The sequence below is a fragment of the Crocodylus porosus genome, unplaced genomic scaffold (assembly GCF_001723895.1).
Source record: "Crocodylus porosus isolate Cpor-Errol unplaced genomic scaffold, CroPor_comp1, whole genome shotgun sequence".
NCBI classification, from domain to species: domain Eukaryota; kingdom Metazoa; phylum Chordata; order Crocodylia; family Crocodylidae; genus Crocodylus; species Crocodylus porosus.
Genome location: NW_017728948.1, coordinates 59,025,660 through 59,049,951, shown reverse-complemented (window position 1 = coordinate 59,049,951; position 24,292 = coordinate 59,025,660). Strand labels below are relative to the sequence as shown.

Here is a 24,292-nt window from a genome sequence, read left to right as displayed (position 1 = left end):
AGGACTCATCTCAGGTCAGAGGTAGGTGGGCAGGCAGATGCTAGGACCCAACTGACACATCTCTCCACAATGGCCTGAGGAGAGCTCCCTTAGTTGCTGCTTCTTGCCATGGCAGTGCAGGGAGAGTGACTACCACCAGAGCCCCATCTCCACGGGCTGGATCCAATGGCTCTGAGGGCTGTGTGTTAGCAATCCCTGCTCTACAAATATTCTAATAAAATACTAAATAGGAACACTGAATTTGGATTTTAGTGTCAGAACATTTAGATTATTATTTATAGGAGCAGTACTAGATTCATGGCTAGAAGGGAGATGTGAGTTTCAGTTCTTGCTCCAAGGACCATTTCAACTTTCCAGTGAAGCAGGGACCAGAAACCAGGACTCCCCTCTCCAAGGTGAATGGCATAACCACTGGACTAGAGAATCATGTTCCTTTTTGTACTACCTGCCAGGACCAAAACTCCTGATTTTTTTCTTTTTTTGTCAATAGCTCAACTTCAGCAGGACACTGGAGAATGTTCCAATCCCAGAATAGCCAGCCAATGTGCCTGGCACCCTTGTGGAAGGTGACATGCAAGTATGAAGCCCTTCAGGATTTCAGACACTTACTATAAGGAACTTTGTGCTCACTTACACCTAAATTGGGTTAGAGTCTTCCTCACGTGGGCTGGACTCTGCAATCTTTGGACTGGCTGGCCTCTGTAGTTGTGACTGGATTGGTTGCCTTGGGTGACTGGCTGCTGAGAACTGCTTCCAGAGATCAAGGGCAGCGCTTAGCAAAGAGACTGAGACTGGTCAATATATATTCATCCTTCCTCTGGGTGCTCTGCTGGTCTCTGTATTACTATTGTTCCTGATGCTTGCCAGTTGCTCTGGCTCTGTCTTCAGCCTCTGAGTTACCTCCAGGCTCTAGTCTTTAGATAAACAAGATCCCAGTCTCCAAAGATGGTTCCAGCCCTCCACTTGCTTCCTGCCCCTGGCTTTTGACCACTAATGTTCTGGTCCTGGCCTTTGCCTTGCCTCTTGGACTAAGATCTCAGCTCTGACAAGGAAGCCTAACTGTCCATGTCCCAGTCCCTTCATAATTATGAGGTAAGGCACAGGTTTTAAAAATCACACTCTAGGATGTAGTGCTTGCATTCAACATAATTCCTGCTACAGAAGCCTAGGTCTGTTTACTGATCTTGGCCTTGTAATTTAAATGAGCACACTAATGGTAGAAGGCAGAAACAGGCCCAGAAGATAAAATGATTCACCTAAAGTCATACAATAGGACAGTGACAGAGCCAGGAATTGAAGCCACATCTCCTGGTTCTCAGTCCAGTGTTCCCTGGATTGCACTGCCTCTCTCGGGAGAGTTATTGGTAACTTTCCCTTTCTCTCTGAAGATTTGTTTTCCTGCACGTCCCCAAAGTATGCAACTAGCAAACAACAATACTCTTCAAGGGGAGGATTACAAGGAGTAGTACTGATTTATAAAACTTGGAGCAATGCCTCCCAAAACAGGCTTTTTGAAGGAGCTCTTCACTGAGATAACAATGCTTTGTGAAACTAAATTCCAGTAGTAGTATTACAATTCATAGAAACAACTGCACAGCATGTGGTCTTACTAAACATTTTGGTTGGTACTGCCAAACTCTGCGACCTGTGAGACAACAGAAAACAGAGGTACTCTGTACTATGCACCCCAGGGTAGACTTTTTCTATTTAGAATTTAGAAAGCTTGCCAAGTTACTCAAACCTTGGGTGTTTATACACATGCTCTGGGAGGGATGGAAGAGTAGCACTTTAATTAAAGTGGCTCTGAGAGCTATTCTAATTAAAGCAGCTTGAGCATCTCCTGTATCAGCATCCCCATGCTTCAAAATGGCCAAGGGGCACTTATTCAAAGCTCGCTCAAGGAGTTTTAGATAAAAGCGCAAGTGCAGAGATACTAATACATAAGACATGGGATACCATCAATCGAGTCCGCTCTGAAGCGCTGTAATTCCAATGCATTGGAGCAGCTTCTTTGCTTGTGTATAGGCACCTTTATATTTCAGTTTACAGCAATTAAAACACATAAATTACAGGTTAGAGGCCTATGGATTTGGCAATTATTTGGCCTGGAGGGCCACTTAGGAAGTTCTAGTGAGCTATTGTGGGCCAGGTCAGCAACGCCCCTCTCCCCCACCCTGTAACAGGTCACCAAAACTCCATAAGTGGCTCTTCAGGTCAAATTATTGCCCATCCCTGATTTAGAGGAACCGAACGTTTGCTCACCCTTTCTCCTTGTACCCCCTTCCCCACCCCAAATCTCTGGCACATGGCTTGGACAGGCCAGTGCCGCAATGTATTCCTGTGCCCCGCCTCTGGCCACGTAGGTGTGCTTGACCCAGCTATGTGCTGGGGACTTGGGAGGCAGGGGGCAGAATGCAGGGAGAAGGAGGGAAGCAGAAGGAGGGAAGCACAGCATGACACTGGACCAGCCAGGCCCAGAAGACCTGTGGCTTTTGGCCACCTTTTCCCTGCACCCCTTTCCCTACCCTGACATGAAGCCAGGTTGGGCAGGTGCCTTGCCAGCTGTGCCCATGTGGATCCAAGGTGGTATGCAGGAACACAGTGTGACACTGGTCTGGCCCGGCCGTGTGCTGGGGACTCAGAGTTGGGGAGGGGGTGAGGGGAGAAGGTGTTTGGGCACCACAGGTTGTCTGGGCATGGCTGGGCCAGTGCCACTGTGTTCCCCCCTTCTCCCTGAATCCCCTCTACCACCCTGAGCCCCATCATGCAGCTGAGCCAGTGCCACATTGTGTTCTCATGCGTTGCCTTCGATCATGTGGGTGCAGCTGGTGCAGCTCCTGCTCAACCTCGGGATTTTTGCCAGGGACTCAGGAATGGGCAGGAGTCATGCCAGCTGCACCCATGTGGCACAGCCTGAAGCAGCATGCAGGAACACAGCATGGCATAAGGTTAGTGGAGCCCACGCCTCTAACAGGGCCCGGCTCAGCAGAGCATGGATAACCCCTGGCTCCTGGCCTTCTTCACCCTGCACCCCATCCCCTGCCAGTGGAGAGAACCTTACTTGAGTTTCAACTTACTGGGGCCTGGGCTGTCTGGTCTGCAAATGGCTGCAGGGTTGGAGCTGCATGCAGACAGCCTTGCTGGGCAGAAGCCTGGCTAGAAGCCCAGTGTTCCCTGACTTGAAGCATACACTGAGGGTTGTGGGGTGGGACAGGGGAGGCAAGACTGGGAAGGGGGGTGGCTGCTGCTGCTGCAGCCAGCTATGGCTCACAGAAGGGAGAAGGGCAAGAGGTGCTGAAAGCCAGGGCAGCCGCAGGCTGGATACAATTCACCTTCAGAGGAGTGGCTGCAGGCTGGATAGAATCATTTGGAGGGCTGGATCTGGACCATGGGCCATATTTTGCCCACCCATGGTGTAGCCCATTTCCTGTATTGATGAGGAATAGGACAGTACCATTCCCCACACTGAGATTTCAATTTAAGAACCTGATTGTATTTGTAATTCAGAAAGTCTATGAACCTTATCTGCTCAGACAGGATAAAATCATGTCACAACATATAGCTAAAGTTTTTTTTATATAACCTTGTAGTTAAAATCTTAAATCTGAATTTAAGCCATGTGTCAATCACAGACTAAATAAAACAAAAGCCAAAACTCATTTTGATTTTAGTTTGATTTGTTTTTACTTCTGATAAAAAGATGTCAAAGCAATGAATATACCAAATCAGCTACTCTGGATAGAAAAATATTTGCCAATTATTAGATCTTAGATTACATGTATGCTTGAGATTGTAGACACAGAAAAGATGCGTGCGTACAGATGCCTCGTAAATCTCACCATTGGGTTATCTGTAACTTTTATGTTTAGCCAAATAATAAGTTAAAGAGAACAACAAATATTTTTCTTTTTTTCCCCCAAATTATTTTGTCAAGGAGCAATCAGGTATCCAGGCAAGAAAAACAGCAGAATTCTAAGTTCACCTTCCCAGAACCAGCTACAACGAATACAATAAGAGTCATTTCATAAGCCATATCCTGCAGTAGCTATACAGAAAAAGTATCTTATTTTTAGTTATAGCTGCTATTATTCTAACTGTCTAAAGTTAAAAGTTAAGTTAAAAAATACTTCACATTTTAACCATACTACTATTATGCAATGTTCAGTCAGTGTTTAATCAAAAAGGAAGAGAACGCACACTTAACTTTTCAAGAGTTTACAAGATTTCCAGGGTAAATCAATCACAATAGATGTATTCATTCCACCAGAAATCTCATCCAGGTCTAGTATTATTTACTTCTGCTATACAGAGAAGCTAAGAGCTACTACTATTACTCTTCAAAGGACATTTCTGCTTTCTGGCAAAACTCAAGACTTTAGTTCATCCATAAAAAGTCTAAGTATGAGTGAATTCTACTCTCTTATTTTCTCTGTAAGATGCTGTATCTTTGACTGTATGTTTGAACTGCCTTTATAGACCCAAATTAATTACAATTTTAAATCAAAACAAAAAATAAGAACACGATACCATCTAACATTTAGTATTTGATTCAGGAGATTGTCTCTCCAAGTACTGCTATGATCAACAGAACAGGGTCGAAGTTGAGCAATTTCCTTACAAAAGGGCTAATGGAAATAATAAGAGTTGCAATGAAATATTTTATTACATTACGCTCAGATACTAGAAATCTTTTAATTAGTCCTGTGAGGCTTTATTCCAGTTTCCTAGAAGGGGAAACAGATCCAGAGACAATAAGGAATAAATACCTAAACAGAACTTGGACAGAATTAAGCCAGAATTTAGGCAGAGTTTAAGTTCCCAAAAGAGATCCAGATAAGCCCTGCTCTAAAAGCAACAAAACTCAGTCAATTCTTAAGTTCAGGAAGTACCTCCATGTGTGTTAGACTGCAAAGTTCCCCTGGCTCCTAAACTGGGGCCTACAGACATACCTAGAAACTATCCTGTTGAATCACCTAAGGAGCTTGAACACATGATGAAAATGGACCATTTTTGTGCATCACACTGTACTTGAGCAGGGTTTTCTTATGATTTAAATGACTTTGTTAAGTTGCAAACTAAACCACATCTGCATGTAATTTAGTTTGCAACACAACTATTTGAAACATTGCAGCCTTTTGACAGCTTGCTTGCCCCTGCCTGCATGAGAGATGAGCTGAAGGCAGAAGCAGTGAGGGGCCAATCCTTTTCTCCACCCCCCAGACCTCCTTGCAGAGCCTGCCCACATCTCCCACAGCACTGGGGGGGTGGGGGGAAGGGGGAGGGTGTGAGCTGCCAGCAGCTGTGTGGCCCTTGCACTGCAGGGGGCCCTGGTACTTCCTTCTGCAGTGGTGGCACCCCACCTGGGCTCACCTAGTAGTTGCTTGCCTGGGCAGCCCCAGGGAATGCGACTGGCAAAGGGAAGGACTGGGGCCCCTCACAGCTCAGGGCCCACCAGCAGCTTGCCCCCCAGCCATGGGAGAAGAAGGCAGGCTCCATGGGAGTTAAAAACAAACAAACAAAAAACGGGCCCCTCACCATTTTTTTCTTCCGGCGGAGCGTACCTGTGTGAGCTGCTGCTGGGCTGAGAGGCCTGTGAGCTGTCCTTCCTTTTGCAGTGACAGCACCCCGGGGGGTGCCTGGGTGGGGTGCTAGCTGCACGGATGCTACCCCAGCTCACAGGCAGAACCCACTGGATCCAACTCTTCTCTGAGCCTGCATGGGAAGCAGTGCCTGGCAGGCTTCCAGTGCATAGGCTTGGGGAAGAACTGGATCTGGTGGTTGCTGCCTGTTAGCGCCCTGCCGAGGCAGCCCCACCGTGGAGGGAAGGACCAGGCCCCCCTCACTGCTACAGTTGCTCAATCCAGCAGCAGCTCATGTGAGCAGACTCCGCTGGGAGAAAAAAAAAAGTGGCAAGGGGCCCAATCTCCCCCACCCGCCCCGGAGCCTGCCTGTCTCTCCCGTGGCTGGGGAGCACGCTGCTGCCAGGCCCTGAGCTGCAGGAGGCCCCAGTCCTTTCCTCCACTGTGGCAGTGCCCCCAGGGCTGCCTGGGTGGGCAGCTAGTGGGTGGGTGCTGCCCAAGCTGGGGCAGCAGCCACCTGCTAGCAGCCCACCCTGTCAGCCCTGGGGGGCACCACTGCTGCAGAAAGAAGGACTGGGGCCTCCTGCAGCTCAGCGCCTGCTGGCAGCTCACCCCCTCCCCTGCTGTGAGAGACATGGGCAAGCTCTGAAGGGTGTGGTGAGGGGAGAAAAGGATCAGGCTCCTTGTAACAGTGACAGAAGCCCTCAAATTGAAACAGTGGGTTTTTAATCATCACAACTGAAAACACACCATTTCAATTTAGGGGATTAAACCACCATCACGTGTACAAGTACCCCTATGTTCTTACTTCCACAGAAGCTCAATTGCTACTGCATGCAAGGAACCCAACCACATGCATGGATTCTGCCTGTTGGTATGGTCTGAGCACGTCTAATTCACCTCAACAACAAGTTAGTTCAGAAATGGTGGTTACGGTGCAGACATTTTGTTCAATAGCCTACTGGCTGCAATACTTGCCAAGGGAGTGGTAGGCTTGGCTTATAGGTCTATTCTGAAGGCATTCAAATCTCAATCGCCACTTTCCAGGAGAGTACCTTAACCACATACCTGATGTGGTGAAGGCATTCCCCAACCTTTTTGTTGATTATAGGCCCTGACACAAGAGTCTCAAGGCCAGAAGGATAATAAAGAAGAAATATGGTATGGCAACTGCTCCATACCATTTTGGTTGCCCTTCTCTGTACTTTTACCAATTCTACTACAACTTTGTTTAGATGCAGAGACCAGAACAGTACACAGTATTAAAGATGCGACTGCACTATCAATTTGTATAATGGCACAATGATGTTTTTCCATTTTGCTTTATTTCCTCCTTAATGATGTCCAACATTTTATTGGCTTTTTTGGTCACTGCTGCACATTGACTTGACATTTTTAAAGCACTATCTACAATGACTCCAAGGTCTCTTTCCTGAGTCATAACAGTTAGTTCAGAACCCAGCACAAGTATGTATAGTTGGGGTTATCTTCCCCCCATATGCATCCCTTGCATTTGTTGACATGAAGGTTCATCTGCCATCTTTTTTGCCCACTCACTTAGCTTTGTAAGATAAGGAACTTATTTGCAGCTCCTCTCCATTAGGGGAGGACTACCTGGAATAATTTGACTACCTGGAATAAATAGGCATCATGCACAACCTTAGAGATTTCACTGTGCCTCCCATTTCCAGATCACTGATGAAAATGCTAACACAATGGGGCCTAACACAATATCTGAGCCCATTTGTGACCTCCGTCCATCATGAGAAGTGGCCTACCCTTTGCTTCTTATCTTCTAACCAGTTCTCAGTTCACAAAAGAACCTTCCCTCCAATCCCAAAGCAACTTAGTTTTTTTTTTAAATCTTTGGTGAGGACCCTGTCAAAAGCTTTTGAAAATGCAAGTGAGTCCAATAGATCCCCTTGGCCATGCACTTGTTAACACCCTCAAAGAAATCCTGCAGATTGGTAAAACAGGATTTCCTTTTATAAAATGCATGCTGACTATTCTCCAGGAGAAGACATTTGTCTATGTGATTGCTGATTTTATTCTTTATTATAGACTCTACCAACTTGCCAGGGATGGAAGTGAAACTGACTGGTCTGTAGTTCCCAGCATCACCTCAGGACCTTTTTGAAGATGAGAGCTATGTTGGCAATTGACCAATCCTCTTGGCACAGAGGCCATTTTGTAATAACAGACGACATACTATTGCCAACAATTCTGCGATTTTACCTTTGAGCTCCGTTAGAACTTTTGGTGAATGCCATCTGGTCCTGGTGTCTTACTAATATTCAGTTTATCAATTTGTTCTGAAACATCTTCTATTGTCACTTCAGTACGGTCCAACTCTTCAGACCTATCTATTAGGAAGAACTGCTCCAGCATGGGACTTTCCCCAGTATCTTCTGTGATAAAAACCAATGCAAAGAATTCATTCAGATTTTTTGCTATGGCTTTATCATCCCTGAGTGTATTTTGGTTATATAGTGGTCCATTTATTCTCTTGCTGGCTTCCTGCTTCTGAATTATTTTTTATGATTAAATTTTCATCTTTTGCTAGATGCTCCTAAAATTCTTTTTTCTGCCTTATTTTGCTATTACATTTGACCTGCCAGAGTTTCTGTTTTCCTCATCTGGGCATACCTTCCATTTTTGAAGGATGCTGTAGGCACCTCATGGGTGTTGCTACAGAGTTCCCAAAACTCGTGATATCCACCACATTGTATGTTAGTGGTCCCAGACTATACCCAGATTTATACTCTACCTGCTCATCTAAGCTTTAAGTTTAGGGTGTCCCCAGCCACCCCTTTCAGTGGCCTCTGCCTCCCCATCAGCCACAACCTAAATCTTTGAGGAACAAGATGAAAGGCCCCACAATACCAATGCTGTCCCCAAGCACAGCAGCGTCCTGAAGGGGTTCAGCTCACCCCTGTGAGCAAGCTCCAAGTAGAAAGAAAACAAAACAGAAAAGTGTACAGGGTGCTTAGTCTGTTTCCTGCTTAGGTCTGCAGCCTATCTTTGCTTGGGCTTCTTTTCACAACCTCTTTGCCATATTCCAGGGCAGGCAATTATTTTGGCTCAAGAGCCGCTTAATGAGTTTTGGTAAGCTGTTAAATGCCACAAGGATACCTCTACCCCACTTGACAGGTGCTCTGCCCCCTGGTTGCCATCTTGGGAGCGAAAGTCCTGCCCCTATCCCCCTGACATTTTCCACTGGAAGTCCCTCCCTTTGCCCTGAGAGCACTTGTTCGGGGGTGGGGAAGAGGGGAGGGAGGTGAGATCTTGAAACTGGAAAAAAAGAACAAATCATATACTAAAAAAATCAAACATCTAACTTATTTTAATTTTATTAAAAATAAATATTTTTGTTCGATTTAGGTGTGTTTGCGTAGTGCAACTAGAGGCAATTGCATACTAGCTCCAAATACAGTCTTAATCTTGTATACAGGCATACCTTGGAGATATTGCAGGTTCAGTTCCAGACCACCGCAATAAAGCGAATATCGCAATAAAGTGAGTCACACGAATTTTTTGGTTTCCCAGTGCATATAAAAGTTATGTTTACACTACACTGTAGTCTATTAAGTGTGCAATAGCATTATGTCTAAAAAAACAATGTACATACCTTAATTAAAAAATACTTTATTGCTAAAAAATGACAAGTGAGCAAATGCTGTTGGAAAAATGGCGGCGATAGACTTGCTCAACGCAGGGCTGCCACAAACCTTCAATTTGTAAAAAACGCAATATCTGTGAAGCGCAATAAAACGAGGTATGCCTGTATTATGGGGGGGGGAAGGGAGGAGAAGGAGGTGTAGACTTACCTGTATCCAGCTCCTGGGCCTGTTCCCCCTACCCTGCCTGGCTGCATTGCCATATGTGTGCATGCACAAACACACATGGTGCTCCCTTCCTGCAACCCTCATCCTTTTCCCCTGAGCCCCAAGTAGCTCCCTGTAGGCTGGAACACTTCCAGCTTGTAAGGGGAAACCTGCAGTTTCCTGCTTCAAAAGGGTAAAGCCGTGTTTTTCCATAGGAAATGGAAAACTTTAGAGTTATCATTAAATGTGAATTCATGAAAGTTTCAAATTCAGTTTCAAAGTTTTGGATTTTAAGCTATTTCTTTTCACATCAAGAAAAACAAACAACAAGAAGTTGAAAAATAATAGTTGTTATCAACATTTGGTCTAGCAGCTTTATCAATACAAATATCCTACTTACATTTGGGTTCATCACTTGTAACAGACTTAATAAAGTCATATGGAGTCATGTATAATTGGCCCTCAAATTCTAAGCTGGCAAATATACGAAAGCGTTGCTCTCGAGAAGTTGCGTAAAGGTCCAAATCTTCAAACTCCGATCTGTTTTCTGTAACCTTAAAAGACAAGGGAACAATAGCATGAAAAATTAGTGCCTTACAAGAAGTGCTACATTCAAGAATCATTATAAGGCAACTTATAAATGTGAGTGATAAATGTATAGCATTTAGGATAAGGGTCTAAAGCCAGTCCCTTTATACTTACCCTCTAATTTTACCAATACACTTCTGATGTGAAAACTGATCAGTTTATTCTTAGACACAAGAAAAACTACCACTATGAGGAAGTCTCACAAAAGCTTTGTTTATAGAAATTAAACCTTTGACAGTTTCTCTCTACATATAGAAATAACACAAAAAAGTAAATATTTCCTCTTGTTGTTGCACATTTGCAAAAATCAGATTCTAGACATGGAAAATTATAACAAATTTATAAATTTTCCAAGTTTAGAATCAAATTATTGGGCAGTCGTCTTACAGTCAGAGACATCTTGGATTCAAGTAAATATGGTAAGCGAGTTTTGTTTATGGCTATCATTAACTTGATAACTTTACCAAAACTCACTTAAATCTAGAACACAAGGGAGCGTGAAAGCAAATATGCAGAAACAAAATCTTTTCTTATTATTTACTTTAATAATTTTATTATTTCTATATGTAGAGAGGAACTGTCATAGCACCCACCCACACCCATATATATATATGCATACACACACACACATATATATATACACACACATACACACAATACATACATATACACACACACATACATATATATGTATGTATGTACGTGTGTGTGTGTGTGTGTATAACTCTACACATACATACATACACACACACACATATATGTATATGTATATAGGACTGACCAACTTCAGACACTCCCTCAGTCTGATGAAGGGTGTTTGTACCCAAAAGCTTGCAAGAAGAATTTTTTAAGAGGTGCACCAATATATCTGTCCAATATTGGATCAGCATCGATATAAAGAAAATTGACTATATTGGAAAGCCCGATGTGGCCGAAAATTGCAGCACATGCAAGGTATGTACCCCCAGATCTGCAGGACGCAGGCTGCAGCTGGGGGCCTGGGCCATGCTGCACTCGGGGTGGGCAGCAGCGGCACTGAAAGGGGGGTTATGGGGGGGGGGGCTTGAGCCACCCTTATTTGTCCATAGACCCCAACCCTCCCTCCCAGTGCTACCACCACCCACCCTGAGAGCAGTGCAGCCCAGCCCCCCGTTCCCCTCCAGGAAGAGCCTGGCGCAGCCCCCAGCCCACAGCTGCAGCCTGCCCTACCACACCCTGATCCAGGACACATGCCCCAGCCATGGTGCGTGCAGTGTTGAGAGCCACTCAACTGGACAAGCCATGGCTCCACCCCATGCCCCGCCCCGACTGGTCAGCACCTACCCCAGCCCCAACTCCACACAGTGGAGTGCTGCCATTACAGCAGGGACTGAGGGGCTGGGGCTCAGCTCCCCCTGCCCCACACCCTCAGCCCTGCTTCTTTGAGGCAGAAAGGGATGGAAGGAATATATAGGCACGGTGGAGTGCTGCCACGACAGCAGGGATGCAGGGGATATTGCGGAGGAGCAAGGCCAGCACTGCTGATCTTGCCTCCCTCCCACACCCACAGCCCTGCTCATTGGAGGTAGCAGCGGTGTGGGGTGCTGGTGGCACAGTGCTGGCTTTGCCCACTCCACCCTGGCCTCATCACCACATCCAAGGGGTGGCCTCGTTCCCCACCCCCCCTTGCTCCTTGGAGGCAGTGGCAGCAGTGGCCAGCTTCGTTCCCACCATCATGGTGGCATTCCTTCCCCACCCGAGGGGGACTGGCATAGCGGAGCACCACCATGATGGAAGGGATGGGGTGGGGGAGGGAGGCCAGTGCTGGTGGTGGGGCAAGCTTTCCCCTCCTCTCCCACTCCTGAACATGCATGGATGTGTGTGGACAGTTGCTCTATCTAGAAGTAATAATAAAGTAAATATTAAATATTATTAAAGTAAATAATAAAGTAAATATTTTCTTTCTCTCATTGCTGCACATTTGCTGTCATGGTCCTTTGTGTTCTAGATATAGAGATATCTGTATATACTTATATATGTACTTAGATACGTATATGTGCACACGCATGCACACACACACACAATATATATCAGGGGTGGGCAAAACGCGGCCCACAGACTGGTTGCCGCTTGCCAGGCCATTCTATCCAGCCCATGGGGCCGCTAAAAAATTCAGAAAAATAATATTTATCTGCCCTGGGCTGCCTGTCATGCGGCCCTCAATGGCTTGCCAAAACACAGTAAGCGGCCCTCCACCCAAAATGATTGTCCACCCCTGATTTATAGGAATAAAACAAAGCTTTTGTGACACTTTTTCTCACAGTAATAGTTCCCCTTCAGTCTAAGTATAAGCTGATCAGTTTTCACACCTAAAGGTTTACTGCTAAAATTAGATGGATTGGCCTTAGACCTTTATCCTTAATGCTATATCCACCCTTACACTTTCACTTTAGTAATGAAAAGTTGCTATGGACAGCATTGGCTTAGTAGCTAATACCATTAATGCTGCCATGCTCTCAGGAAACAGAAAAGTTCCCTTTCAAAGTTATTAAATGCCTATATGGAACACCTTCATGTGGCGTTCTGTGAAGGTTGTAAACGTCTGCAGTTCTTGAACTTCTGAGTTACTGCCAAAGCACTATTTCATGTCATCTTGTGGCTATAGGTAGACAGTCCTCTAACCCACACACACACAAATGATATTATTTTATATAACACACAGTGTTAGCACCAATTACGTTAAAATACCATCTACATTTAAAACTAACTAGAATCAAATCACAAAGGATATCCATTCTAATGCTTCTCTCTTCCTTTTTGCACTTGTCATATATCATATCATAATACTCTACCACACCATACCATATTGTACCATATCAGTTTTGACAGGTATGTAACATATATACAACTGGCTTCTTAAATGTTCTTTGGCTATGTAGTTAGGAAAGTGCCTCTACAGAAGCAATATCATGAGAAAAGCGTGAACTGATAATTTTTCCATCAGAATTGTAGATAAAATACACTACATCAAACATGAAGTTAGTTAACCTACCAAAATATAAAATTACTAAGCAAAAACTAAGTAACAGTAAAGGTTTGCTTTGCCACCTAAAGAATTTTAAAGCTATTAAGGCAAAGGCAACAATTAACAGATCTTTTAACTACAGTCTATATTCTTTTAACCAACCCAGAAACTGGTCAAATAAAGTTTGTTTTTAAAGAGGAGTCCAAACAGTTCTAACAAAGAGAACAAACTTAAGAGATGTTTGCAGTTAGTGTCCACCAAGAGATAATAGTCTTAAACTACAAATGGAAGTCAGTTTTTCAATAAGCTTTGGAAGAGTAAGGTTTAGATTTCAGTGATTAAAAGGAAAAGATACATTTATACTGGGTGGTCAAAAATGTAGGCTTTTCTGCTTTCTGTTTTCCAAACAGTAACTGTTTAGTTATCTGAAAAAAGTAAAACATTGTAAGACTACAGAGGTGAAAAGAAAGCAATCTTCTTCCATCTTGTAGCCCTTACCATGACTGAAAATTTAAACCAAGCTTGTTGAACAGATGTTGAGCTCATAAATAGTTTAAAATGTCTATAACTGGTTGAATATTTCCTTTAGGAAAACTCTGACAACAGTTGTCTTGGACCATAGGTCAGAAATACAGTAAAAGCCAACAAAATGAATTTCACTAGGCCAATCTAGCTACATTTGCTGTCAAGTTTTTCAGTTGCTAGCAAATGCTGTGCTGTCTCCTCAGTTCTTAGTGGAAGTTAAACCAGTTGATCATATAAAATTATTAGGTGGGAAATTTTTCAAAAACTGAAAAAATAGTCCATAATTAACTGTTTAAATTTAGATTTTATAACGTTTATGATTTTTTTCTATACATTTTAGTTATTTACACTGATAAACATACTTTGCAAGCACATAAATAAAGGCATCGCTAAGCCTTTAATGGAGTATTTTTCTTCCTTGATTTGGCTCTTCATGTGTACCAGGAAAATCTTACAATCTCAGGATGGCCAGACTTGTTTCTAGTAATCAGTTAAACATCTTTTTAAAGTACACTGCAAACACTTGCTGTTTTCTATGTAAAGAAGTCTAATGGGAAGCTTCAGATATATATTAAGGAAATAGTCAAGGAGGAAGGAGGAGGGGCTGCCTCCCATTTATTAAATACAAAACGTACATCAAATATTAACTTCTGTTAGCATACTTTTAATGAGACACTTTCCAAGAAAATGAATGTGTTACAATTCAGTTCTTTCCTTGCCTCTTAACCAAGTCACAGACTGTGAACTAAGGAAGAGAGACAAGGCTTTTCTAGTGACATCTTTTAATGGACCAAGTTGGAAGAGCAGACCAAATTGGTATAGTTGGAAGAGCTGTTGGACAACTTTTGGGCATCAGGTGCCCTCTCTTAGGTCTGAAAGAGAAGCAGATACAAGCTGAGCTAAATATCAAAGACTCCATGCAAATTCAAACAGTCTGCTTAGAGAGATGGAGGAGGGCTGTGAACTACAAACGAAGAGGTGTAAACAGGTTTCTCTGGTAAAATGAGAAAACTGCATTTGCCTCTGCTAGAAGGTAAAATCCGCACTTTACTCTGTTTTTCCATGGGAAATAGAAAACCTGGATCCCTGGTTATTAGTGAATAAGCAGGATATGACTTGGGAAGATTCCACATATTTTCAGTGAATGGGGCAACAAAGTATCCCTGGGAAGAATACTGTTTTACTTTACAGAGTTCTCTCTTCAATATTAGGGCTGCTTTCCAATACAAGAAAACATTCATTACACCTATGAGCCTTTTTCTATGAAACTTTTAAATACTAAAAATGAGTGAAGCATTTTCTTTTTACAAAAAAATACATGCAGTCCTCAACAGAGGCATACATCAGAACTTCAGTGTCCTGGGCCAGTGACAGTTGTTGCACTGTCATCATCAGCCAGGTTGACAGTACAATAGCTGCTATTTTTGCAACCTTCTCTTCCCAACTGAGCCCCTGGTTCTGCCCCCAGGTATGCTACTGGTCCTCAAATACAGCCTTCAAACACAAACCTCTTCAAACATTCATTAAGAGAACCTTTTCTCAATATTCCCTATAACTCAAATATTCCTCAGCCTCTTTAGAAGTTCACAAAACAATTGACCAGGAAAAAAAATTACATTATAATTTACTCCTGATTTCACTCTTACACATTTTGACTTTTGATATTTTAAGTTCAGGAATGAATTAAGTTTTACCGAATCATCATTAGTAACAAATCAGATGGACCCATCTAACAAGATCCAGAACCTAAGCAATTTCTGAAGTCTGAACTGTTGGGGACACTAGTGCTGGAGATGCAGGGAATAAGATTCAGAAAGATTGCAATTTCTATTTGAAGTTCTTAGAGCTTATCCAAACCAAATCTCTTAGTAATTATCACCAATCTTCAAAAACTTTCATGAAAGTACATCTCTCTGACAAACAAAAGAAAAGAGTTTTTTTAGACTTCTGTTTACTAATCCTCCTGGCAATCCTGTCTAATAATTACAGTGATCTTGTATCACACTATGGCTCTGTGCCTTTTAAAATCTGGACACAGCCATTTCCTTCAAGCACACTGTCACGAATCTCTGATTAGCAGTATTATCTTAATTTTATGAACAGCAGGTTAAGTCTGGTTTACCTGTATAAGCACATCTACTGACCTACGTTGCTTAATAGGATTTTCCAAAACAGAACCAAACAAAACCTAGCTGCTACCCACAAGAATTCTCTTTCAGCTTAAAACCCCCCCAACTAAACACCTCTATTTACAAATAAGAAACTGTTTAAATGGGGGCTAAAGTTAAAGTATGTTTCAGTGGGTGCATCTACACGTGCAATTAATGCACACAAATAAACTCTGTAGCATATTGCTCCAGAGTCTTTTTGCTCCCAGGAGCACCATTTGAACATGAGCCCAGGAACAAAAAGCTCTGGAACATATTGCTCTGGAGTTTATTTCTGTGCAGTATGTGGAGCCTAGTAGCCCAGACTGGCAGGGAACCCAGGGATTCAACCTACCACCCAGGGCTGCTCTGACCAGGCTCCATATGCTGCAAAGTTGCTGGCTGAGGCATCAGGATGCTTCACTTCAGGGGATGCCTGCTTGTTAGTCCTACACAAAAGCACCCTCGTGCTTCATCCAGCCCCTCCACACCATGTGTTGCCCAGCTGGAGCAGCCCTGGGATAGCAGGCTAAAAGCCCTGGGTTCCCTGGTCAGCTGGAGCAGCATCTACATATGAAGTGCTGCGCATGAAAAACCTCTGCAACAGGGCAGTACTTGTATTTTACAAGTATTATCCTGCTGTGGGGTTTATTAGTTTTGTGTGCCCTAACTGGCACACAAATGTAGATGCTGAGACATATACTGTGCAGTAAATTAGTCAACTGCGCAATAAACATCTCATATAGACACACCAGTGGAGCCTCAATAATATCCCCAATTCTTTTCCCATACTTATAAAAATTCAAATCCTAAAAATCTGGTAATGAATGGTTAAAGGATCTAGCCAGTTAGGGTTTCTCCCATCTTTTCTATTTTAAAAAGTATGAAACTTTTGAGAGGTATGCATCTTTAGTACTTTCAGAACAGTTGATGGATGACACTGAAATACATTTTCAAACAGAACTATTTCTAAAGAAGTTTTGTATTTCTAAATTTCCATTTTTTAAGACTTCTAAAGAATTAAATAGGTTTGGTGTATAAGGACAGCAAGGGAGCCCTTCTCTGACAGACCACATCAAAACAGGACTCTCTCCTTAAATCTGCAGCAAGTCCATAAGAGACTTATGCTAGTTTGGGGGTCTGGTTATACTAAGATGGAAAATAAAATAGTAGATGTGGGAGGGGAAGAATTTTAATTACATTCAAAACTTCAAAGTATCTATAGGTTTAAGCAGATTCAAAAAACTTTAAAGTATCTACAGCTTTCTATCCAGAAAATTAAGCATTTTCAATTTTCCTGTAGTCCCCTGTGCCACAAGCCATATATACCAGGAGAGTGTAAACTATTCTCTTCATACACCCTCTATATCCTGCCAATAGTCTCTTATCTCTTTAAAAACATGCTTATTCTAAATTTCACCCCCCAATTTTAAGACCCAAGTGCTCCATGTACCACCTGCCAAATCATCAAGGTCCAGTTCATAACCTTTCTGGTATTGTCACTCCAGTTACCCAATCCGCATGCCCCAAACCTTCTGTATCAGTCCTTCCCTGGATCAGCAGACAAAGAATGCAGCAGCTTAACATTTTAAAATACATATTAACTTTTTATATATATGGAAACAGATTTATAAAGGTAACATTTTGACCACAGCCAAAGGTAGCAGAAAAAAAATAAGGTAGGTGAAAAAGCATCACTTCACGATACACTCTCCTGAACATTTCCCCATCCTGATGCAATATACAATTTAACATAATGTTTTATCTTGAATTTCTTCAGCCTGATTCAAAAACAAATAAGAAAAGATGGTAAATAAAACCAAAGCTTGGTTTTCTCAGCTGAGAACACTTGGAGTCCTCCAATTACAAAACATCTTATAAGCAAGAATGCAAATGGGAAGTTCTCTAACTATTCTATACAGCCTACATTGATTCTGAACTTCTGAACCTTTTTCAGACTGGGAAAGATTAAAGAGGAACAGAAAGTAATCTTAACTGTAACCCCTCTTTGTATCCCTGCTTTAGGCAAGTCATTGTCTGACTACCTAAGGCTAGAAATAGATGTTGCCAAATGAAGCAAATCAGCTGTGTGCTAGGATGTGTCCTGGCACAGCTGATCCACTTCACTGTTGAAACACATGTTGCCCACTGCCCTGCTTGTTGATTTGGATGAGTGATGTGTTCCCCACTTACAGAGACACAACATGGAAATCTTTGGTGCTCACCTCTGTAAGCAGGGAAACCCCAGCTGAGATGACCTGGAGATTGCAAGGCCATGTCACTTTAGGTGGAGAAACCCTAGCTTTTCTTGCTTACTAAGAAATGCCCTAGAAACTGCACCTGGAGCAAAAGGGATTGCAACACAGTCTTGAGGGGCACCTGGAGAACCCTAGTAGGGGAACTCAGACAGGTGCTCCTAGGGCTTGATGGTCCAGTACTGCCTACCCCAGGAATGGGAATTCCCAGGGCAAGCAGGACTGAGCCCCTGAAGCACAGGGAGTGCCTGCCTGGGGTGGCTAAAACACACAGACAGCTCCAAGCTGACCACACTCTCCCATCATAAATCTAAACGATGTCTATTGCAATAAAGCAGCACAGATTGATACTACTTACATCACAAATGAACACTACCTATGCCACAAACTTTAGGTATTTGTGGTGCAACAAAACATACAGCTATAACTTCTATAAGTTATAGGTGTTTCTTTGCCTTTGTGCCACAAGTGCCACATTTTTATAGCAGCATAAAGGTGTCATCTGTTTCCACCTTAAAAAAGTCATACAGATTCTACAAGATGATCTTGCTATTATAGAGACTGGCAATTCTCCCAAGTGTCTCCACAAATTCTAAACTATATTTATCCACAATGAAGGCGATAGCTCTTGAGCAACCAACAGAAAGAAAGATCAAGATTGAAGGCACAAATATTTTTTTCAGACAAAATGAAGCAAAGGGAAAACAGAAAACATTTCCAAAAAATCCGTAACAAAAATTTTCTGAACTTTACAGTGTTTTCTCACATTCTTCCAAAGTTTAAAGAAATATCTCATCCTGGCACGAAATGTGATATATACATTTTCCAAGCAGTTCCTTTTGAAGTGACAGTTTGTGTTGGGACCCAAAAATGAGTTTTATAAAGTTCCAGCCATGACTACAAAGGATATTGCTACTTCATAGTAATGTAAGATATTTTCAAGAAGCAAGAATACATAACATTTAAAAACATTTAGCCGTATAGAATGAATATTTTTTATTCATAAATATTAATGAAAATGTGCATGTTTCAAAGGATGCAAAAGAAAGAATTTTTTTAAAATGTGTATGGTATGCAGCAATTTTAACAAGAACAGATATCCCTCGTATTCCCATGACAACCTTGAAATGTTAAATATGATCCCTTCTGTCTTTTGCATAAAAAGATATATTAAAATGACTTTTAAAGTGGATTATTTATTTTCAACACCTGTAAGAAAACCAAGAGTATCAAACAATCCCCCACAGAGAATTAATCTAGTGTCTAGTTAACAATAACAGGGATTTAAAAAAAAACCTGAATAGTATAGTGGCAACATCTTTTTAAAGAGGCACTATCTTGCCTTAGATACATTTGCCTCCTAATTACGCATCACTTACAAACATATCCTGAACACCAAAAAAGACTGAAACATTAGCAGCTTTCTGGAATAAGTCTTACAAAAGTCTCAAGATCAAGTTATTTTTATGCAACCTAAAATACGTCCATAATGATTAAGATGTTCCTTACTAAACAGGTATGTTAGGAGCTAAAGAACACTCCAGGTTTCTGAAAACTGTTTCCAGAAATATAGCATTTGGTGTCTCTGCTCTAAAAATAGTGGTTTTAACATTATTGCTGGTCTCATCACCTACTTGCATCTTAGATCAACAGATATCTTTGTTCAGGACACCTGCCATTGTTATCTTATTTAACATCAACCAATCCTGAAAGCATCCCTTTAAATATTATTTTTAGATAGATAATTTTACTGTGTAATATTGCTGCATTTGCTGTTAAGCAGCTAGTGCCTTTTTAACCTACAAATATCTGCGTTTCAGGAGTAAGAGTATTAATTCTTGTATATAAACAATTTGCATGTTGGGATATGGACAACGGTTTAGAACTTACCACAGAACAGCTGAAATGCAATAACGGTTCCTGTGCCTGCCATTATCCCACGGTAATGAAACGGAAACAAATGAAACAGTTTAGTTTTTACAGTAACTGTTGTGTAGCTGCAATTATCCCATAGTAAATGAAACTCACTAAAGGCAACCCCCTCTTAGCGCTTTTAATTGGTTCCTGAAAAACCAAGCGTTAAGCAAAATGCAAGTTAAGCGAAACTGCAAGCATCTGATGACCCAAGATGGTGACCGCAATTGCTTTTAAATGACCCAAGATGGCAACTGCGAGTATGTGAGGAAAGAGAAGAGCCCCAGAGAAGTAAATTGGTCCCACCTGAATTGCAAAGACGTCCGCAGGGCTCCTTCCTCACCCAGTGTTTCAGGAGGGGAGGGGAGTCAGCCAGAACTCCAGGATAAAAGGAGAGTCAGGGCAGGCAAAAAGGGAACACCAGAAACTGAAAGCGGCTGACTCAAGCAGAGAGACGGCAGGGATAGCCAAAGGCACTGAGAATGCAATGGCAATAAGGTTTAAGAGAAGCAGAAGTGGAGGGAGCTGCTAGGGGAACAAACCCTGAAGGAAACACCTGGAAAGAAACTGAAACTGCCCCGGGGCAGTTTGAAGGTACTGTAAAGACCCTAATGGCAGGGCTGAAGAAAAAGGGTACCATAAGGTTGGGAATATAAGGGCAGGAGAAGTGCCAGTTTGTTTTCATTCTCCTTTTTGTTAGAGTGAGAGGGAAGTCATCCCAGATAGATACTGCATTTGCAACTATCAAGACAATAGGTCAGTAAAAGAACTGGCTAGGATTAATGGCAGGTCTGTGCAAGGCTCCAAGCCGAGTGAAGTACAACTGGACCTATCTGGGGCTATTGATTGGCCAGATCTAGAGACCCACAGAGCATTTGTACTGCTTGGAGGCAGATTGTCGAGACTACTGAATTAACACCTGGTGGAATGGCCAAGGGTGTAGGGGTTGATGGAGCTCTCATTACACTAAGACAAATTTCAAGAGTGAAAGCATCAAAACCCACACACCCCAGCATTCTATTTTCTCCCATAACAACAAGTCGTGGCAGGTGAGATCATGGACATGTGGGAGAGACCAGCAAGACGTTGCAGTGGACTTCAGCCTGCTAGCTAAGGTGCTACAACTGTCTTGGTGCAGAAGATAGAGTAAGAAAGAAAAAAAAAGAGAAAACAGCTCAGACAAGGCGATGACCACCAGAGATTGACAAAAAACATAGAACAACAGAGACAAGCCTCTACCCCAAATAGGGGCAGAGTTTTGGGGTGAAAGCCCGCCATTGGACAAAGTGTTATAACGAAACTCGCTGTGTGCTAAGTGAAATCAGTTATTAATTTAAAATGAGCATTATAGTGAAATAGCATTAAGCAAAACACTGTTAAGCAGGGGTTGCCTGTATCTCTCACTTGAATAGTATCATGTACTCATATCCCAAGCTGAGCAAATTTGTAAATGGTTTGGGAGCGTGATGGAAGTTATTTTATGTAGACTGTTCACATCTCTTTCAAACTCATTCCTTTCCTGCAGTTTATCTGTCTTCTTTGGTGATAAACAGAATAGACATGTCTCAGAACCTTGAACAAAACTGTTCCCATGAAAAAATTTCCGTATAATTTTACCCAAGCTGGTTTAACTTGAGGCTTCTCCCTTTAGGCCTCTTATCTGTCCCTCTGAGTAAAGAGGGATGCTCAGCCCTTTATATCACTGAGCTTGTTATAATGAGAACTATTTGATCTCAGTAAACAGGTGGGTCAGTAAAACAACTCTGTACCATCTTTAATATATTGTAAACCAGGATACCATTTTATACTCTGACAGTAAAAAAAATAACTCCTCCTGTATTTGTAAATCTTCAATACATTTGAAAGTAGCACTTAAATACTACAGCTCAGATTGAATGGAAATAGATTGTTCAGGTAATAAATGACATCATTATCCTTCCTATATGCAACACAAAGGAAAGGTTCAATGCCAAGTGTTAGTTTCATGTTACACTCGGTCACTAATTCAAAAGTTTCACTCTGTGGCAAAAGATCTAGTTTTCCCATGGAGACAAGGTTAAATGCCAGATAAAGGATTTGCTGTTAGAAAATTAGGAAAACTGATGCCTACAAGGTGATAAAGCTCTAGAGAGGTAACCTGAAACAATCAATTATCTAAACCCAGAACAATACTTTAACTTTCAGCACCCTAAAAACTTCTACAAAGGATAACATGAAATGGATTACACTCTATTTATATAAGGCAAGAAAAAAATACACTATCATATGCCATTTCCACATGGGGTATGGAACTGCTATGCTGTTCTATATCACATCAGTATACCTTTTACTTTTTTCAACTGACATAAAGAAAAAGGAGACTAGTATGTGCTTTCAGTTAAAGAGGCTACTATTTGCTACTAGGAAGTATCTTTTGCTTGCAGTCAAATATTCATTATGTTATAATAAATTAGTCTTTTAACAATATAGTTTTAAAAAGCAGGTTTCTTTGAAATTCTTCTTGAAAAGTAATCTGTCTACAATCAATGAGATTTTGTGAAAATTATTAAAATAAAAAGGGTTTCAAAGCAGTGCTGTACTTAGCTTCCTTGGTTTATATTTGGCTTCAGGCTTATTTAATACGCTTCCACGTAGATAAAAGTAGTATAATTTTGTCTTCATGCTGGGTGGCCAAAAGGTTAAACATCAAATTCTTAGTTGTGGGAAAATCCCAAAGTAGACAAAACTATTTTGATGCTTGGAAAAGTTATATTTCTAGCAAAGACTACTAAGATGTGCAGCCAAAAGCCATTAGTTGTTCCCTCTTAACTGTGAGTGAAGGACATTGTTCTATAAAAAATATTTATAAGCATAACAAGCTGTAATGTACTTAAAATATTGTGAAGAAGGTCTTGTTCACAGCAGACTTTTATGTGGGACATCCTCATGAAATGAGTGTTTAGCTCAAATGATATCTATTCTAAAAAAAAATAAAAATAAAAATATTAGCATTAAATAATTTATTTAGAGCTCACATAGAAGAACTATTTACCCTACAGTAGTACAAGAGGTAGTCTATATCCATCCTATTACGTGTGTATATGCACCTTGTGCATGAGACCACTATTTGTTTTAATAGCAATGTCCATAGGAGCCTTGAATGCTTACCTATCTTTGTCTTTCTCTTTGAAGACTCTGAGGGCAGAGTAGTCTCAATCTTCCTGGAGGCCTTTTGTACTTCAAGGTCTGTACTGTGGAGGATTCTTAAAAAGGAAACAGAAATCGAACCATGAGAGCTACACTGACAACATCTTGAAGAAGTTCACTTACTGAAGAATAAATAATGGTTCTTTTTTCTTCGAATACGTCAGCACAGATCCCTTTCTGCTGACTGTCAAGCAGTATCCTATTGGACAAGGAGGGGAGAGTTTCAGTGACTGCTGTACTGCTTTTCCAAATTTGACATCTGACCCAACTGTCATGTCAACTGTATAATGTTTAAAAAAGAGAGTTAGTGGGTTGCTCTATATAGCTGATTCCTGAAGAAGGCAGCTGAACCAGCAGCTTACTGAAGAAGACAGATATTGCACTTGCCCTGAAAGAGTTTCCCTTGGCATTTGAAGGAAACACAGACATTTTGCACAGTGGAAATATGCCATGTAATCTACTTGGAAATTCACTACAATGAAATAATATTGCCTCAGACGCTGGACTTAGTCATCAAGATGCAGTCTGAAATACTTTGTTCTATTAAGGAAACGATGGTCGTTCTATGAAAAAGCTCCACAACATTCAAAGTATGCAACTTCTTATTCTGGCACTGAATGATGCTTCACAAACAATATTAGTAATTAAAGTAGCTCAGGCTGAATTCCTAGACCCTGGATTCAACCATCAGGCTGAATTCCTAGAATCTGTCCCTTGTCCTTCGAAGGACTGAAAGTGGTATGAAGCTTGCAGTTCACTGACATTTTGTAATAAGGTAACAGTCACAAGAAAGACCATTTTGATAGGAATGTGGTATGTAAAGTAAGCACTCTGATACTGATTCCAACAAAGGCGTCAAAAATTTTAGGATTATGTCAGAGTCATGTCTCTGATGGAGGACAAACAGGAAAAGAGGCATCTTGAAGAGTTATCCTATATGGCATTAGAAGATGAAGTCAGACAGTACCTGAATGTGACATGAGGTATCACAGATACATGCACAAATGAGGTGAAAATTATGCAAGTCAAACTTTCACCAGAGTGTTTCAGGAGTAGCATGGCATCCAGAATCTTCTAAGGTATAAACCTAAAGGGTCAATATTGCTCTACAGTGCTTAAATAAGCAAGCTGTCCCATATCAAAGAAGTCAGTCTTTCTAGGGCAAAGTTTCTCATACAATGCAAAAAACTCATGAACTTGTAGAGAGCTCTGTCAATAGTAAACAATCACCCAACAGCCAAACTGATGGGTGCAAAAAACTGCAGGTCTG

The 24,292-nt window shown here is 41.7% G+C and overlaps 1 protein-coding gene across 3 annotated transcripts in view; it reads right to left on the bottom strand.

Moving 5' to 3' along the window:
- Positions 1-23,083, bottom strand: part of MICU3 (mitochondrial calcium uptake family member 3) — a 90,836-nt gene extending 67,753 nt beyond the window's left edge. Inside the window, exons 1-2 of one of the 3 annotated variants that reach the window (XM_019553134.1) lie at positions 22,984-23,083; positions 9,804-9,957 (exon numbers count right to left, since the gene is read on the bottom strand). In XM_019553134.1, coding sequence (XP_019408679.1) covers positions 9,804-9,852 — 49 coding nt within the window. In that variant the 5' untranslated portion in view covers positions 9,853-9,957; positions 22,984-23,083. The remainder of the gene's footprint in view (positions 1-9,803; positions 9,958-22,983) is intronic. The other 2 variants (XM_019553131.1, XM_019553132.1) reach the window with 2 other exon arrangements.
- Between the last annotated feature and the right edge of the window lie 1,209 nt (positions 23,084-24,292).